Genomic DNA, 19,901 nt, shown 5'->3' with positions numbered 1-19,901 from the left:
TATGACTATGACTATGACTATGACTATGACTATGACTATGACTATGACTATGACTATGACTATGACTATGACTATGACTATGACTATGACTATGACTATGACTATGACTATGACTATGACTATGACTATGACTATGACTATGACTATGACTATGACTATGACTATGACTATGACTATGACTATGACTATGACTATGACTATGACTATGACTATGACTATGACTATGACTATGACTATGACTATGACTATGACTATGACTATGACTATGACTATGACTATGACTATGACTATGACTATGACTATGACTATGACTATGACTATGACTATGACTATGACTATGACTATGACTATGACTATGACTATGACTATGACTATGACTATGACTATGACTATGACTATGACTATGACTATGACTATGACTATGACTATGACTATGACTATGACTATGACTATGACTATGACTATGACTATGACTATGACTATGACTATGACTATGACTATGACTATGACTATGACTATGACTATGACTATGACTATGACTATGACTATGACTATGACTATGACTATGACTATGACTATGACTATGACTGACTATGACTATGACTATGACTATGACTATGACTATGACTATGACTATGACTATGACTATGACTATGACTATGACTATGACTATGACCTTCTCAGCGATTGATACAATTGTTTAGGGACAGTTAAACTATTTTTAAAAAAATATAGATCCTCGATCTTCATTTATAATTTATTAATTAAAATAAGATTTTTAAAAAATAATTAAAACAGGTCTTTGTACTATATTATTAAAAAAAAACAACTAATGAATATAATAAATAATTTTGACTATTTCTCATTCTAAACCTATCGAATATCTTTTTTTTTAAATGCAAGGTAATCTTTTATAGAACCTACATGATTAACTTTTCTTCTAATAATAAAAAAAACTCTAAATAAAAACTATTATTCCTACAAATATTAGAGTAGTCTCCCTTGACAGTTTCTATTCGAATGTATTTTGTGTTAATTTTCGTTATGAAATACAGTTGACTTTTTAAATAAATTATATAAGAAAACAATCTATCTCTGTGTATATTTATTTTAAAAAAATATTATTACAATAATTAGAATAGGTGTTACTGGTTAAATAGCAATTATTCTCATTCTAAATCTTTGGCTATCGAGTTTCATGGGTTTTTAAATTTAAGATTATGAACACATTGGCTTGACGAAAATGATTATATACACTTAAATACATACTAAAATTTACTTTTGTTAATAAACCTACACTATTTTATGCACTTACAAAAAAGAATATTTTAGCGGCAGTTACAACGTCAAAAAAAAAAGGAAACTCCTTTATACTGAATAGTTCTACGTAACAACAAAAATGTAAAAATACATAGTCCTAGAGCACACTAACACATACATATATACATACGAAGATATGTGTGTGTGTAAGTAGGATGTGAGGTGTGTAGACAGGCGGGGTGGAGGGAAAGCAGTTTGGCAGGAATAACGGTAGGTAGGAAAGTAGGTAGGCAGGCAGCAGCGCAGGCAGGTTAGTAGATAGGTAGGTACGTAGGCAGGGAGTTAGGTATGTAGGTAGGTGGGCGTAGGTAGGAAGGCGCCTCACTCGGTATAGTGAGCGATTATAGTAGCCCATCATATTCATAGCGTTTCGCAATTATTAAAACGAACAAAGGTACCATAGTACTCACGGGAAAACCCGGGGAGCTAAATGGAACCCTGCCAGGGCGCCACCAAATCGAATTTTTTTTCGTAGAAACCACCACAGGGGTATTAGCATTAACTTCTCAAATTTGAATGACAAACGAATGAAATCTTTGATAATGCTTAAACAAACAAACCCACATATTCGTTTTTGGGGCGCGGGTTTGTCCACACTGCCGCCTAGACGCACCAAGGCTCACTGTATGAAAGCCTTGAGTGTACGTTAATCAACCTCTGTAATAGTGAGGTAGAACACACATTGGCGACCGCCCATGTGTTAGAGACGCGTCCCTTGGCGCTCCAGGGAGCCACTGGTTGTATTTCCGCAGGGGCGCCCCTAATTCGGTTTAGTTATAAAATGTCGTGTGCCACTGTGTCCCTATTGTAGGGTGCTCTTTAAGGAGGCACTCTCTGTAGAGCCCGGGGCGCTCGCTTTCGCCAACTGCCAGGGCGCCGGCGGGCGCTCATTATTCTACTTAGTGAACATTTATAGTAGCCCATCTAAACCGTAGTGTCGCCCGAGATGGGTCTTGGCCGCTCTGGGCCACTCAACCGCCGGGGAGCTGGCGGATGAACCTGGTGTAGTTTTGTCACTGAATCTCAGAGGCGTAGCACCATTTCTGGCGCCTGGGGACAAATTTTCAATTTGGCGCCCCCCCCCCCCTCTCGCCGGAGACAAACTTTCAATTTGGCGCCCCCTCACCGTATTTTTTAAATATTTGTAATGCAAACCTATAGCTAAAATGAGCTTTTAAATTTTTCCAACCATTTTGGCGCCCCAAGGGTTAGCGCCCGGGGACATATGTACCCCCCGCCCCCCTCGCTGCGCCTCTGCTGAATCTAGTATTACCTATGACCGCAATTGATGAGATAGCCCCTCTGGATTCCCCTCTGGATTCTGAGCTCATAATCGTATAATGAGAAAAATCGAACCCTCCCAGGGTGCCACACTTAAGAATTTTATTCTTTCTCGAAACCCTTTTCACCATCGAAACCCTTTTCACCAACTACCCAAAATTTTATGACTCTCGTACGAACAGTGTCAAATTGCATCTGGCTTTTATTTTTATGGAGAAAAATTGCATTGCTTCCTGTCAGAGACCCCAGATCGAATGGGGCGCCAAAAGGGTAGACAATTTTTTTAAAAAATCATCATTCTTCAGTAAAATTTAAGAGAACAGATTTATACATGGCTGATATCCTCAATTATTTTATATAGGGGAGTGTATGTAGGGATGGGCGCCTTTTTGCCAGCGTTTGAATAGGGTTGGCACATAATTGATAGTTCGCCCCGGCTGCCGGAATAGGTTGCTACGCTTCTGCTTCCTGCTAGGGTGCCGCCCTGGCGAAATCTTTCCGGGGGGGGGGGCGTGCGGACACTGTTAAAAGTATTTTTTTCTATATAAATTCCGTTTCGTTCGGGGGTGGGGGGGGTCGATAGACTTTCTTCGAGGGGTGGGGGGAGGCTCTGCTTCTCCCCCCCCCCCCCCCCTCCGAATAGATTCCTGGAAAAAACTCTGTTCACAAAGTTTTATGGCGATCCGATGAAAAAGATGTAGTAATTCATATAGGACAAACAGATAAACATACTTTCATTTCTATAAATATAAATAGATATATAGGGCCTACTTTTACTAGTGTCCGCATACCCGCACCCGGAAACTTAGTCACAATTTTCTTTGTTACATTTGAACCCTTTAGGTTAATCAATATTAACAAAATTGAACAAGATGCAACAAATACAGTTAACCAAGAAATTGAACAAATAAAATTCACGTTATCTTTTTATTGTTTTTAGATATAGAGTAGTAACAGACTACCTACAGGTCCTAACTCGCGACGAGGTACACATTTGTATTAAAACACACATCTAAGACATTTTCCATTTAGGTGGGTTTTGCAGTAAAGTGGTTTCTTAAGTCGTGGACAAGTGATTGCGCTTATCTCTGTTGAGTAGCTATGTATCCTGTCCTATATTAGACACATTTGTAAATATCTGTCACAATATGGGCATAGAGATGATATAACGATAGCTTATCTTTGCGGACGACGCTAAACTTTGGCATCGACACCACGGCCTACAAGTTCAAATTCGGTCCTTCAGAAATGTTTGAAGTCTCTAGATTAAAACTACTTTTCTCTTTTATGTACCTACTGACCACATCACATGCATTTGTTCTGAAAGTCTAAAAACAGAGGCACAAATATATCGTCTAGACTTGTGAGGTCTACAGATTAGGTATTTTGGCAGTTATCTAAGCCCTTGCCTGTTCTGACTCAAAGCCTCATTCTTTCTCTATCGACGCCTTGCGTAACATGGGATTGGGTTTTTAAGGCGGCATAAAGCTTTATGTTGTTCCTTTTTGAGTACACTAGATTAAAAACTAACGTTTTCAGATGCCTAAAGATGTTTAACCATTAATTAATCAGAATAATGGGTCAAGATTTCAATTCTTGGTTTTGGGACACGTTAGTTGCCGGGGTTGAGCTAATGTCGATAGCATAAGGACTGTACCTTGATGCGGGCGTTTTATTTGTTGCCCATCGTAATAATTGAATGGTTGATGGGGCTTCTTCAAGGGTTTGATTTGCCGTAATGTTAATGATATCATGCATGTGCGGCTTTTCTAAGAAGAAAATGCGTTTAAACACTTTTTAGTTATGCTTTTTTTTTAAATAGGCCCATATTTTACGACAACATAATCGTAATGAACAATAAAATGAATTTAAACAACTTTAGAATACACCTGTTTCGGCTAACATGAATGTTATTCTTCAAACTAGTAATGTTGAACGTGTCTTTTTCGCATTTTCGACTTATAAGCAATACAGTAAATTCCGATAACGTCCATATGCATACAAGCAATGGCGTAGGCGAGGAGGGGTTTAACCCTTTATCTACTGACGGTACTTATAAGTACCACTTTAATAAAGTGCCTGTATTATTTTTAATTTAATACGAATTTTAAAAATTATTGTGGTAATTAATAGGATTATCTCCCCTGAGTCGCCGGTAGTCGGAGGTATCAATTTTTTTTAAAAAAATTAATGGTGTGGCGCCATTTTCAATGTCTTGCTATATCGGTAGTTCACAATTGTTCTGTACAGTTCTCACACACGTTCCTGAATTCCCTTTGTTTTACCTTATTTTTCAAGTTTTCAACCCCAAATATTTTTTATTGGCACCTTCAATAGTCAGGCAAACGCGTTTAACATCTAGTTATACAATTTTAATCAAATTGTCTTTGTATTAGATCGATGTTTACAAGTGGACTTATAAGTACCGTCAGGGCACACGGTCATTTTTTTAGGTTTTTTGAAAATGGCAGATTTGTTAAGTGAAGTTACATAAATATTGTCTTGATAATAAATTATCGAAATGTACTCAAAAAATGATATTTACACATTTATAAGAAGGTTTGCATAAGGTTTACCTAAGAAATATTGTAATTACATGTTAATTTCTATTAGTAAAAAATAACAAGAATAAAGGTATCAGTTGCAGGCTCGTTTACAAGGTTTAGTTTACTGCATTTGTATACCAAAGCCTAGTTCTAGTAGTTAGATTTAATTTGTTAGTTATATTTACTGCAATAAACTGTCTTGCCAACAATAACTAGCATTTACGTAATGTATACCTGTAGACTAGTAATGGTCCATACTTATGCATATAGTATAGATCTATAAGGTAAATTTTAATCAGTTTACAGAAAAGAGTAATCCACTACTGCTATCCTAAACACATTGAGCTCACTTCTATTTATTAACTTTGCACTGTAGTGTAGACTTGTCATAACATTCTAGTAGGCTACAATTATACTAGTATTACTAGTAGTTGTGTGCTGAATGACTAGGCTTTTGTTTGTTTATGCGGCTCATTGTACTAGTTATTGGAAGTTTCCAGCAAAAGCATATTCATTCCGGCAACCGTTGCTACACCAGAAAGACCACAGACAAGATTGAGGGAGCATGACATGTCGACTACTTTTGCTGTGTATGAGGTCTAAGATGTGTTCCCATAGAAAATCCAGTAAAAATCGTACTCAAAATATACTTTTGTGCTGTATTTATGTGTGAAAATTACAAAATGTGGTTGTTTTGATGATTGCCATGTTATTAGTTAATAAATTTTATCGTTTGTTCCTGTTTTGTAAAAAAAAAAATTTTGAAAAAAAATGTCCTAGTTTACTGACGGTACTTATAAGTACCAATATCTGTTAGGGCCATTAAAAATTTATGAAACGAAATTTCCTTCGACATATGCTTTGAATGTGCCAAAAGCAATATAGTAACACGTTGTTTAAGTAAAAATCTCATTCAGAACATAATTCCGTAAATAAGGGGTTAATAGTGATTTAATAATGATACTTTCTTAACCCTCTACTGGACATCATGCTTGGTACCTTGCCCCCGGCAACTGGGTGGATTTGGATTACACCCAAGTTTTACTTCATAGTAAATGGCTTCAGTTTTAATTATTGGAGTTGGTAGCAACATTGACAGAGTTGAAATCACATTAATTAGTATATAATTTACCATTACTAATAATATGCCCTACTTAATTGTTTAATGTAACTGGATATTAAGCCTGGTAGGTATTTATATTTATTAATTTGTACAGAAACAAAAAAAGGATTCCCAAACAAAGTTTTATTTTTCAGAAATAAAGAAAATGATACAAACCAATAAAGAACAGTTTTCAAAAGAATTTGTATAAAAGTAATTATCATAAAATAAGAATATAGCATTGCATAGATAAAAATAAAATACTTGACACAAACAATATGAGGAATATTTTTTATCAGAGAAGAGAAAAATATATGATGTAGTTTGAAAATAATAATGTACAGAATGTAGCTTTTGCAGATTAAAATGAAAATTCTCATGCCTATATAATTTATTGATTAAATGAAGCAAGACCCAAAACAATAGGCTAAATAATATGCATGGGACAGGCATTGAATTTGAAAACTACAAATTGCATATAGTGAAGGTTACCCTATTTATTGGCTATATCCACAGTAAAGATTTATGGCTTTATTACCTGCTTGTAAAATTGTTAAGGAAAAAGTAAAGTATTGTTAACTTTTTATGGCAGACCAACTACGGGCTGTGTTCTGGGAACATGTCATCTGTAAGGGGCATTGTTCTCGGCACATGTTGCCATTTTGTGTGTTCTGGGAACATGTTGCCATTTTGTGTGTTCTGGGCACATAATGACATTTTGTGTGTTCTGGGAACATGTTGCCATTTTGTGAGTTCATGGAACATGTAGACATTATTTGGCTGTGTTCTGGGAACATGTTGACATTATGTGGCTGTGTTCTGGGAACATGTTGACATTATGTGGCTGTGTTCTGGGAACATGTTGCCATTTTGTGTGTTCTGGGAACATGTTGACATTATGTGGCTGTGTTCTGGGAACATGTTGACATTATGTGGCTGTGTTCTGGGAACATGTTGACATTATGTGGCTGTGTTCTGGGAACATGTTTGTTTCATTTTTAAATATTACAATAAAACATTTTTAGAAATTCTATATTAGGAATTGTGTATATATATAAATTTATATATTTAATAAGACAATTGGATGAATTATAATAAACAGCAAAAATGATTCAAATAAGTTTAGAAGTATTTGGCTTGCTGTCCTAACAGTGAACTGTATTGCGAGCTTGTTTCCCTAGTGATAACCCATGCTTTTTGTGCGACCCTTCCAATCAAGTATCCAGCTTTTTCTTGGCCTGTATCAAAATGCTGGTCAGACTTGCTTGACTTGTGTATCACAATATGATTTTGAATGTTTTTCTGTAAATGAAATAAAGGCAAAATATTTTGATACTTTCTTTTGTGGAACTTGCAAGAAAAATAAATTACAAATTTATATTACTATCTCTAATATTTCTTTACTATAACTAATTACTTTGAAAAGATAAAGCACTGAACATGATGAATAACAAGAAACAAACATTATCAGCAAAGATTATAGATTTAAAATTGTGTTCATTCATATTGAAGATTAATGAAGTAGACTATCAATATTTACCCTCTTGATGGCTGATACTTTGATTTGATGTCTTTACTTTAAGCTTACACATCAGTCTCTGTGTGGTAAAATATGAAATAATATGCTTCAATAAAACTGTTTCAGTATATTAATTATATTAGATAAGTACATAGTTTTGAGCTCTATAACAATATGTGTTTCAATTATCATTCAAATATAATACCCTCTATGTTGTATACTCACTGATTTATTAGAATTTAAAAAAAGACAATAATTAATAAAATATTTTGGATTAAAATCCATTATATTTATTATAACATACAATGCTATCTCTTGCTATAATAATTACTTTAAAAAATGGGTTATGCCTATAGTACAGTTACCTGAGGATGAAACTAGGCACAGTGTATAGTCCACGGAGACTGATTAATATCCCTGGTAATTGAACATCAGTTGTAGTTATGAAATCTGGATGGCCAAACACACACTCATAGTCCTGAAAAGCAATTTACACATAGATTAGCAAGAATATCTCACAAATTATTAAATTAAAGCTAACCCCTATTTAGTGCAATCCATCAAAGTAGTAGCATTTTTCGTTAAGTTGTAGACACAATACAAAGTAATGTTTGGTCTGTGATTTACATACTTTTATAGAATAGCAATCAAATTATATATATATATATATATATATATATATATATATATATATATATATATATATATATATATATATATATATGTATACATATATATATATATGTATATATATATATATATATATGTATATGTATATATATATATATATATATGTATATATATATATATATATATATATATGTATATGTATATATATATATATATATATATATATATATATATATATATATATATATATATATATATATATATATATATATATTCATTGTAAATTTTAGCTATGTCTTGCTATTAAATTTATTTACTCGACTGATCTAAACTCACTTTATTTAAACATAATATAGTGGATAAGTATAGTGATTTTATTATTCAGCAATAAATAGCAGCCCTAAAAAAATGTAAATAGTAACGTTTGCGAATGAACACATTAAATTCTATGTATTTCCATTTCTATGTCTTTCCCAACTTGATGCATATTACTAACCAAGCATTAAACTATAGTCCTAAACCTGACTCTAATTACCATTTATTGGACAACCTGAACCTTTGCCATACCATGTTATAATATATTATTTTAAAAAAGAGCTTACCACTAATTAGTAAAATCAATTGTTTTTAGTATTAACTGAGCCGCATACTATCTGCTGCTATTGTCATCACCAGAAATCCAGTATGTTGGCAAAGATTAGTCTCTAAGTTCCCTGCAACCTCTTTCCTCTCGAGTGCGGAAAACACTGAAATCATTAATCATTATTTCATTATGCCTAATAGTTTAAAAGTACTATTAAAGTAGTACTAAACAGTACGAGTCTAAGTTACTATAGGTCTAATGATAATTATTATTGTGTATGCTTACATGCTTTAAGTTTTATGCACAATATTGGTATATAATATATAGTCTATAGTATATAGCCTAAGCTATAGAGTATATAGGCCTATGAGCCTAAATATATAACAGCAGCTTGAATAATGCTCATTAGCATGCATTCACTATAAACTATAAAGATAATCAAATATTTCAATTTAATTAAATTATAACTAATAGGCCTAATAGTAAATAGGCTTTTTTCTTGTGGCAACAAATTTAAAGTATAGGGCAGTACAGTTATAGTATAGGCCTACTAGATTCTATATTTAAGTATGTGGGCTTTTCATTCCAATGCACCACAATAGATACCACACATGATCAAGCTGGACCTCTGATCTAAAGATTTAATAATTGGGCCTAACAAACAGTGAAACTACAATAAAAATCATGTAAATTACTAATTTAACCTTCTTATCTCCGCCTCTCTAGATTCCTCTATTCTATTTCCTTCAAACTTTCTTTTTATGCAGCCGTATGATTAGATTCTAGACTATATTCTAATAAACTTGAAATAACTACTAACCAGAACACTAGATCTATATTTCTATATTCTATGCAATATGTATTAAACCTATAGGCCTAATATTTATTTTAAATTCCTATGCGATGTGTCGTGAACTGTAGGTTTCATGTTATTTTTTTAATGGCGGAAATCAGTTTAAAATTTCGTTTCCTTCCTTTTGTTATTCTATTTATAGATTCAAACTGCTTAGAGACGGAGCAATTATCATTGAGTAAGTCGGCTGATCCAAACAGGAAGTGCGGGTATATCTATTAGTTACTCAGTGATCTGATCATTGACAAAAACAGAGATAGCCATTCGCATGGGGTGACTATGACTATGACTATGACTATGGCTATGGCTATGGCTATGGCTATGGCTATGGCTATGGCTATGGCTATGGCTATGGCTATGGCTATGGCTATGGCTATGGCTATGGCTATGGCTATGGCTATGGCTATGGCTATGGCTATGGCTATGGCTATGGCTATGGCTATGGCTATGGCTATGGCTATGGCTATGGCTATGGCTATGGCTATGGCTATGGCTATGGCTATGGCTATGGCTATGGCTATGGCTGTGGCTATGGCTATGGCTATGGCTATGGCTATGGCTATGGCTATGGCTATGGCTATGGCTATGGCTATGACTATGACTATGACTATGACTATGACTATGACTATGACTACTACTAGGACAAGGACTAGGACTAGGACTATGACTATGACTATGACTATGACTATGACTATGACTAGGACTAGGACTAGGACTAGGACTAGGACTAGGACTAGGACTAGGACTAGGACTAGGACTAGGACTAGGACTAGGACTAGGACTAGGACTAGGACTAGGACTAGGACTAGGACTAGGACTAGGACTAGGACTAGGATTATGACTATGACAAGGACTAGGACTAGGACTAGGACCAGGACTAGGACTAGGACTAGGACTAGGACTAGGACTAGGACTAGGACTAGGACTAGGACTAGGACTAGGACTAGGACTAGGACTAGGACTAGGACTAGGACTAGGACTAGGACTAGGACTAGGACTAGGACTAGGACTAGGACTAGGACTAGGACTAGGACTAGGACTAGGATTAGGACTAGGACCAAGACCATGAGCATGACCATGACCCTAAACACTGACCCTGACCCTGACCCTGACCCTGACCATGACCATGACCATGACCATGACCATGACCATGACCATGACCATGACCATGACCATGACCATGACCATGACCATGACCATGACCATGACCATGACCATGACCATGACCATGACCATGACCATGACCATGACCATGACCATGACCAGGACCAGGACCAGGACCAGGACCAGGACCAGGACCATGACCAGGACCAGGACCAGGACCATGACCATGACCATGACCATGACCATGACCATGACCATGACCATGACCATGACCATGACCATGACCGTGACCGTGACCGTGACCGTGACCGTGACCGTGACCATGACCATGACCATGACCATGACCATGACCATGACCATGACCATGACCAGGACCATGACCATGACCATGACCATGACCATGACCATGACCACGACCATGACCACAACCCTTTCCCTTACCCTTACCCTTACCCTAACACTAACCACAACCACAGCCATAACCACAACCATAACCACAACCACATCTTTTAACAATAACCATAACCACAACCACAGCTTTAACCATAACCATAACTATAACTATAGCTATTCCTACTGCAATCATCTTCTATTTATCGCCAGTGCCATTAAAATAATAGGTTATAATTGACTAGGAAAATATCTTGTCCTTACACCTCAACGTACAGGTAAAGATTTTATGATATTTAATAGTTAGACACATTGGTTCTTCAATAATTGTTAGTTGTTAACTTTCTGAAATAAAATGGTGTCGTGATATTTTTTAAACAATTTTAAAAAATAGACCTTTAACCTATTTTACAATATTGTGATCAATTTCTTTATTCAATTTATTCATTAACAGTATCAACGTTATGCCTTTTTTTAAAACCATAATAACAATATTGTAATTTTTTTAAAAAGAATTTGGTAATAAAGACATAAAAGTAACACAGTATTTAAAAAAAAATTACATAAAAATTGTGCAGAAAAGGACATTGAAATTGAAAAAATAAAGTTAATAGTTTATTTTTGTCATAGTTGAAAGCACCTCCATTATCATGTGATACGCTCCTACGAACAACGCAAATGATGAAGAAAAAGACCGCTTCTACCAATAGCTTCAGTCGGTGGTTGATAAGGTACCCAAGCGCGACATGCTTATCCTCATGGGTGATTTAAATGCCAAGTAGGCAGAGACAACAGAAACAGGGAATTGGAGATGGGAACCAATGGCCTAGGGGAAATGAATGAGAATTGTGAACTCTTCACAGACTTTTGTGCCTCAAATGAGCTTACTATCGGCGGTACACTTCCCCCCCCCCCACCAGATGATCATACCGAAAACCAGATTGATCATGTCGCGGTACGGCGTCGTTGGAGGGCCTCACTGCAGGATGTGAGAACAAAGCGAGTAGCCGACATAGGATCTGATCACCGCTTGGTTGTTGCTAAATTGAAAATGAAGCTAAAAGCGAAGAAGAGGCAACATGAAATTGATCCACGCAGAAGATTTGATGCAAGTAAACTTAAGACACAAGATAACTTGACAAATTGTCAGGTCACCCTAAAAAATTGGTTTGAAGCTCTACACACAGAAGAAAAAGATTTTGATTCAGTTGAACACACCTGCGAAATATTTAAGCAAGCCACTATCGAAGCCTGCAAAGAGGCTCTAGTAAGAGGAAGCCCTGGATCACAGACGATACATGGCAGAAGGAGGACAAAAAAAAGAGCCTAAAGAGCGAACTAAATCAAGCAAAAACACGGCAGCAGAAACAAGCAGCAGCTTCTCGATATAACGAAAAGGCTAAAGAGGTGAAAATAAAACTAAGAAATGAAAAGAGATTGTTTATGAATGAAATGGCATAGCAGGCCGAAACAGAAGCCAGTGAGGGAGATCTCAAGACTTAACTTGGTCTTAAACACAGGACAGATCCCAACCGACTGGAAGAAGGGCATCCTTTTGAAGTGCTAAGAACGGTGACTTATCTGTGTGGAAAATGGAGGGGCATTACCTTGTTGTCCATCCCAAGTAAAGTCCTTATCAGATTTAGTTTGGACAGAATGAAAGATGGGATTAACCTTAAGCTAAGAGAGAAACAAGCAGGGTTTAAAAAGGAAAGATCTTCTACAGATCAGATAACCACTCTTAGAATTATTGTAGAACAGACGATAGATTGGCAAGCCCCGCCGCTTTACATCTGCTTTGTTGACTTTGAGAACGCCTTTGATAGTGTGGATAGGCAAACAATATGGAATCTGTTGAGACACTATGGTGTACCTGCTAAGTTAGTGGAAATAATCCAGCAACTTTACAATGGATTTTCATGCCAAGTTAGCCATGCTGGGAAACTGTCTAAAGAGTTCCAGGACAACACAGATGTGAGACAAGGATGTCTGCTGTCGCCCCCCCCCCCCGTCTCTTCTTGTTGGTTCTCGATTGGGTGACAAGCACAGCCTATGCCAGTTCTGGAAAAGCTATACAGTGGACACTCACGGGGAAACTAGAGGATCTGGGTGCTCTTGCCTTACTCTCGCACAGGCTACAAAACATGCAAGAAAATTTGAAGCATTATGAGCCATCTATGAGCGCGTAGGTCTCAAGATCAACAAAGAAAAGACAGAAGTGATGAGAATTAACAATAACCAGGATGCCCCAGTGACAACAGACGGAAGACAGGTAAATGATGTGGAAGAGTTTGTCCACCATGGCAGCAAGATCAGCTAAACGGGAGGCACAGATGAGGACATACGTGCTAGAATAAATAGAGCCCGCTGCGCTTTCACAGTACTACGACCCATATGGAAAAAATCTGCCATCTCCATTATCAGAACAATTATGATATCTTACTCAAATGTCAAGGTTGTGCTGTATGGAGCAGAGACATGTATCAGCAACGATACAGACCTTCATGAACATATGCCTTAGACAGATATTGAAATTGAGATGGCAGGATAAAGTGCCGAACATAGCATTATGGAGAAACGCAAGGCAGGAGCCTATGGGTGAGCAAATAAGAAGGAGGAAGTGGCGCTTGATGGGACACACACTGCGAAAGGCTTACTCAAATGTTACACGCCAAGCGCTTGAGTTGAACCCCCGGGGAAAACAATGCCAACCATATTTTCACTAATTTTTCGTCATGCAGAAATAAAACTTTTGTCACGAGGGAATCGCGATGGGTTTCATAAAAACAAGTTAATAAAAAGTCTAGTGACAATTTAAGCGCAATTTCTTTATGTTCAAATAATAGTCTAAAAATAGATAGTGATCAAGTTTGTTTTTAAACTAGCTCCTCTTCCTTCGCTTGCGGCTCGCGGAGTTCGCTGCTAAGCCAGCCAGGTCAAATGATTTACCCTCGTCCTTCGCCTTCCACTGCCGATTTTGCTATATTGTACTGTAATGTATTATGTATAATGTAATTAAAAAAAATGTTGTGACCGAACGAAAGGATATTTTTGAAAACTTTCTTCGGCAATATTGTTCTAAATAATGGCAGAAATCGATTGGTAAATGTTTCAATTCGCTAAGTGGTCTGGTTGCCGAGATATGGCCCAAAAACTGCATTTTTCGAGATTTTTTGGCTTTTCTGGGAAATCCAGGAAGGAATTCCAGGAATCTTTTTGGCCCACAATCATCCTCGGAACTTGCTTAACATATTTGCTTTGGAACAAGTCCTCGATATTGCTTCGTAGAGGAGGAGATACGACTTAAAGCTCGGACATCCATCCATCCTTGACGAGTTAATAAACGCAATTCTCCAGAATGGAAATTGCGCTAAAAAGTAAATAATATGAAATTCTGAATACTAAAAAGGGTACTATTTTTTCAGACGTGTAAATTTCGGACCAGTAGCTTTTTCAAAAAGTTGTCGTGACAAAAATTATAATATATACTGAAATATAAGTAGTTAAAATTCGATTGCTAAAGATGTATAAATAAAAAAAAAAGCTTTAGCGTTTTTAAAAGTACTGACATTTTCAAAATGTCGGGTTTTCTTTTAGGTTTCCATTACAACATAAATTGTTTTTAACCTTTTTTTTTGCTGTTTTATACTTACTTCCATTGCCAAACATGATAAAGTATTCAAAAGGCAAAAGATCTTAAATTGAAAAAAAAAGAAAGAAAAACGGACCATAACTTGTATAACTACCGATTTTAATAAATCCATAAGAAATGGATTAAACAATTTTCATAATATCAAAAACCTTAATTTTAGTATTCAGTGTGAATACAAACTAGTAGTTTTCTCGTAACACACATTAAGTATATCTAAACTAAGCATTTTTATTAAACATATAGACCATGTCTTAACACTTTTCAGAATCTCCATACAATATTTTATGTATATTTTTTTAGGTGTTTTATAATATTATTTTGCATTTTACGAACAAATAAAAACTGCAGAAAAGTAATAAATGTTTTAAATAAATTGATCTCTGTTTAAATAACACATACGATTTATTTTTGTTGACCTTTAAAACTACAAATAACAATTCGTAAAATATAATTATTTGAATGTTTTTGTTTAATTGGTTTTATATGTCGATTCCTCTGATGTCTCTAGTGTTTCTAATGCATTCTAACAGGGGTTCGAGTGTTAGTATAAAAAAGATTGGAGATAAGGGGCAGCCATAGTTGACTGATTTATTTATTCTAAATGGTTGGGAAATATTATGGTTTAGCAGTATCAGTAGGTGACTATGTGCATTAAATAGATTATTTTTATCCATGTCTTAAACTGTTTGCTTAAAAGATTTTGTGAAGGTATGTGTGAGCTAACCGGTCGAAGGATTTTCTAGGTCTAAACTGAGTATGCACGCTTGTGTGTTTTTCTCGTGTGTGTAGTGGATGATGTCTCTAATTAAGTGATTGTGATTTTGTGTGTTCTTACCTGTGATATTGCATTGTTGGTCTACATGTATTAATTTATGCAAGTGTGGTTCAATTTTGATTATAAAATTGGTAAAATAGCAAAATGTACTTTGGATGAACAAATAATTGTTACGTTTCTTAACAAAAAAAGGATGGTTGGTTGCATTTTTGAAGAAAATGTTGTGACCATTAATTGAATGTTTTTACAAAAAGAAGAACCGAAATGCTGTGAGCGTAGTTACTGGTTTAAACTGGTAGATGAACCAGGACACATGAATCATGCTAAAATATTATCTTTTTCTTAGGGATTCCATTTATTTTCTTAACACTAAAAATGCGTTGTAAACATTAAAAAAAAAATAAATGCATAAATAGCGAACACTCAATTAGAAGGGGTTAAATGTTACTATGTGGAGGGCAATATAGATGTAATATGAAATAGATAACATATAATAGCTATCTATTTAACAAAAATTCAAAACGTGCAGCACTAACAGAATGTCATAGAGTGTCAGGCAAGTGCACATAAGTTAGCAGGAACTTTCCTATTATGTACGCCAACGGGTTGTACTGGAGACTATATCTAGCAGACGCCACAGAACCAGCAGGTCTCATTAAGCAAATAGTTGTTCGAAACAACGATACAGACATGTTGATTGACCATAGTGACCGGTTTGTGTGTTCGCTATTTAACAGTAATCTTTATTCTGTTTAACTCAGTAATTTTGAAATCCTGATTATAATTTATTTAAAATTTGTTGGATTAAAAAAAAGATAATATTAACGTAATCAGCGTTAAGGCTGTAAAAGTAATCGGCACTTTAAAAATTAATCCTTATTTTACTTATTCAAACACAAAGCTACATAACCACAATAACTTTGACTTAGAAAAATCTAAATAAAATAAATCCGTGATCAAATACAAAAGCTTTACTACTACAGTAATTAGCTCGTATATTTTTAATTACAAAATGTTTGCTTGGTTGTTCCTCGTGGACAAACAATCTAAGTTTCTTCTAGGCATCTCTTCGGACAGGGGGTTGGGGCGAAGAAAATCGACAAACCTTCCACCCCCGCCCCTTCTCCCCCACCCCCCACACCCCAAAGGGAAATGCAATTTAAATAGAAAACATACTTTTACCAGTGTGCGCCCCCAGCCCACTCTGCGGAAAATTTAGTCCGAACCCCCCCCCCCCCCCCAAAGAAGAAGGTCTGGAAAAAACACTACTAACAATGTTTACAATTTTTAGTGAAAAGAATAGATATTTATGGCATATTATTTACAAAGTAGGGAAATTAACAACCTTTATTTAGCAATGAATTGTTTAAATTTTTTTATTTCCCTTTTTCAGTAAGCAGCCATTAAGCTCATTTATTTGGTAAGCATAACATATGTTTGTAAAATTATGCACATTATTGTCTCGAAATTATAGAAATAAGGAAACACATAGGTAATTATATAAAGATAAACAAATCTTATACTAAGGTCAACGAGACTACTATTGTTATCAATTATTACGTATCGAAACATCTAATAGTTTCTACAACCACATTACATTTTAATCCTACCCTACAAAACAAATAACAGTCCGTATTAGAATAATAACATCTTAACTAAACACATTAGGACATGCACATGATCACAGCAAGGCCTAGCTGGTCAAACATTCCTTGAATCTTATCATTATAAGATAGCTGCATTTACTTTCTCGACCACTGACCTTCCTGGTCCGCTCATTGAAAATAAATATACAGCCATTACCAAATTTTTGTGTCAAGGCTAAAGATGTTCTAGATAAATGCTCTAAAAGGAGACAAAGAGATGTCGAAAATATTACATTTGTAATCAGTACACTTACATTAATTTAAAAGAAAAATGGTTTTACCTTTTTTTTTTAAACTAAGTAGTAAAGATTTTGAAAATAAGAATAAAAATGAAAAGAAGAATTAAGGGGATATGCGCGAAAAAAAATCACAAAATTTCTTGTTTTCCGTCATGATGGGTTTCTTGCACTTTTGGATACTTTGTCCATTTTTGTATAAAGAAAATAATAACTTAAAAGAGAAAAAAATATTTTATGTGTTTGAATTACGATTTTTATGACCCTATTAATTAAAAAATAATCAATTTTTCCCAATCTTACAAGCTCTCTATGAAAAGATTTATATCCGTCATTATATTGTATTTGACATCATTGGAAAGCTGGATTTCTCATGTATTTAATAAACTTAATTTCCTACATCTCGGAAACACCCAACGCTTACAATCGGCTTTGCAGTTTACACAGATATGGTACTTTCCTGACCTAGTTTTCGTTACTTTTGGTGGTTTTTCTCAGTTCGCAGGTTTTTAACACTAAAAAGCCTACTACTTTTTTATTTATTAAACAATGCCAACCATATTTTCAGTAAATGTTCTTGATGCAAAAATACAACTTTTGTCACGAGGGAATTGTGATTGCTTTCATAGAAAAAAAGTATTTGGTAATTAATATGCAAATTTTGAAACTTTTGAATATTAAAAAGGGTAAGATTTTTTAGACATTGTAAAATTTTTACTAGTAATTATTTCAAATAGTTGTCGTGACAAAAGTTTTAATATATACTGAAATATAAGCAGTTTAAATTTGATTGCTATAGGTGCATAAATAAAAAAGCCTTAGTATTTTTAAAAGTACCGAAAAATTCAAAATGGCGGAGGTTTTTTGGGTTTCCATGACAACCAAAATTGTTTTCGCCCCGTTTTTTTGCTGTTTAATACTTACTTTTATATGCCAAATATGATAAAAGTATTCAAAAGTTTCTAGATCTTAAACTGAAAAAAATAGAAAAAAACATAGCATATCCCCTTAAAAAGATATAGTTCGCTCCGCTGTTTCAAATCTAGGGGCAGCAACCCTAGTAAATTTATGAATCGAAAATGGTTTTACCTTTTTTTTTAAACTAAGTAGCAAAAGATTTTGAAAATAAGAATAAATAAAATACTTAAAAAAACTTTTTAAAAAACCACGTTTTTCTTGTGGACTAAAAAGTAGAAAATAACTATTTACATACATTTGATGACAAAAAACGTGGGTACGTTCACCATCAAATTTCCCGACCCATCTGCCCGACCCACGTTTTTTGTCATCAAATGAATGTAAATAGTTATTTTCTACTTTTTAGTCCACAAGAAAAACGTGGTTTTTTTAAAAGTTTTTTTTAAGTATTTTATTTTCTCCTATTTAGTCCGTTGCTACACATGAAAAACGTGGTTTTTAAAAAACGTTTTTTATATAGTTTATTTTCTACTTTATCCAATGACTTGATTAAGTATGACTTGATTAAGTGTTTATAAATACACGGACTAAAAATGTTGAGCGACCAGGATTCGAACCTGGGTTGTCGCGGCCACAACGCGAAGTACTAACCACTATACGATCACGGCTAGCGCGCTCACATCGATTGGGGCCGAAGTAACTGTGTCAATAGGCCTTCAGTCTTGTCGGTATCTTTAGAAATCATGTCCTCAATTTTATGGTCCTTAGGGCGTAATTAAATTAAGCTAATTACGGTCTCTAATTGCTAGTTTTTATGATTGCATCTGAAATTGTTAGGCGAAAGTAGCCTGCATGCCAAATTTCAGATCTATAGAGCAATCAGAAGTGGGCTAATTTTCGATGTCAATTTTAACAACAAACAAACACACGCGAAGCTGAGTTAATAAAAACGTGTTAATAAAATGAAAAGAAGAATTAAAAAGATATAGTTCTCTCCGCTGTTTCAAATCTAGGGGCAGCAACCCTAGTAAATTTATGAATCGAAACTATTTACAATTTGTTTCCGGTTGATCATTATGGTCTGTAGTTTATCTGTAACGTATTTGTTCCGTTTACATCAGCCATAGATCAAATATTAAAACATATCCGATACAGAGGCTTAAATTAAGGTTCCCAATGTTTTTATTGAAATATTTAATATCTTTGGTAGCTTGCTTAGCATGATGTATATGATTCTCACAATAAAAATGTTTTTAATTATAGATTATACTAGATTACCCGTTATCATTCAAAAAGGCGTTTGACAACGTGAACAGTGATGTTATCTGGAAGCTAATGAGCCACTA

General features: G+C 35.0%; 2 protein-coding genes and 1 long non-coding RNA gene across 3 annotated transcripts; 2 read left to right on the top strand and 1 right to left on the bottom strand.

Moving 5' to 3' along the window:
- Window positions 1-7,265: 7,265 nt before the first annotated feature.
- Window positions 7,266-9,175, bottom strand: LOC131939962 (uncharacterized). Its single transcript, XR_009386505.1, has 4 exons — window positions 9,001-9,175; window positions 8,134-8,246; window positions 7,790-7,847; window positions 7,266-7,551 (listed from the first exon to the last, which is right to left on the bottom strand). It is a non-coding gene; the product is annotated as an uncharacterized LOC131939962 (long non-coding RNA).
- Window positions 9,176-12,139: 2,964 nt separating this feature from the next.
- On the top strand, window positions 12,140-12,658 carry LOC131939960 (uncharacterized). Its single transcript, XM_059298489.1, has one exon. The coding sequence runs from the start codon at window positions 12,140-12,142 to the stop codon at window positions 12,656-12,658; it is 519 nt and encodes a 172-aa protein (XP_059154472.1).
- Window positions 12,659-12,984: 326 nt separating this feature from the next.
- Window positions 12,985-13,648, top strand: LOC131939959 (uncharacterized). The gene is made up of 2 exons (XM_059298488.1): window positions 12,985-13,302; window positions 13,571-13,648. Exons 1-2 carry the CDS (start codon window positions 12,985-12,987, stop codon window positions 13,646-13,648), a joined length of 396 nt encoding a protein of 131 aa, XP_059154471.1.
- The last annotated feature ends 6,253 nt before the right edge of the window (window positions 13,649-19,901 follow it).

This window comes from Physella acuta, unplaced genomic scaffold, assembly GCF_028476545.2.
Source record: "Physella acuta isolate Inbredline_101_S28 unplaced genomic scaffold, ASM2847654v3 ptg000305l, whole genome shotgun sequence".
Lineage (NCBI taxonomy): Eukaryota > Metazoa > Mollusca > Gastropoda > Physidae > Physella > Physella acuta.
Note: the sequence above shows the minus strand (reverse complement) of the source record. Positions and strands in the feature narration are given on the sequence as shown.

What these genes read in the sequence shown, in the direction of transcription:
- LOC131939960 (XM_059298489.1), top strand. Translation starts at nt 12,140, where the DNA reads ATGGGAACCAATGGCCTAGGGGAAATGAATGAGAATTGTGAACTCTTC.
- LOC131939959 (XM_059298488.1), top strand. Translation starts at nt 12,985, where the DNA reads ATGAAAGATGGGATTAACCTTAAGCTAAGAGAGAAACAAGCAGGGTTT. An exon ending in AGTTCCAGGACAACACAGAT is followed by an intron (nt 13,303 to 13,570) that starts GTGAGACAAGGA and finishes AACAATAACCAG; the next exon opens with GATGCCCCAGTGACAACAGA.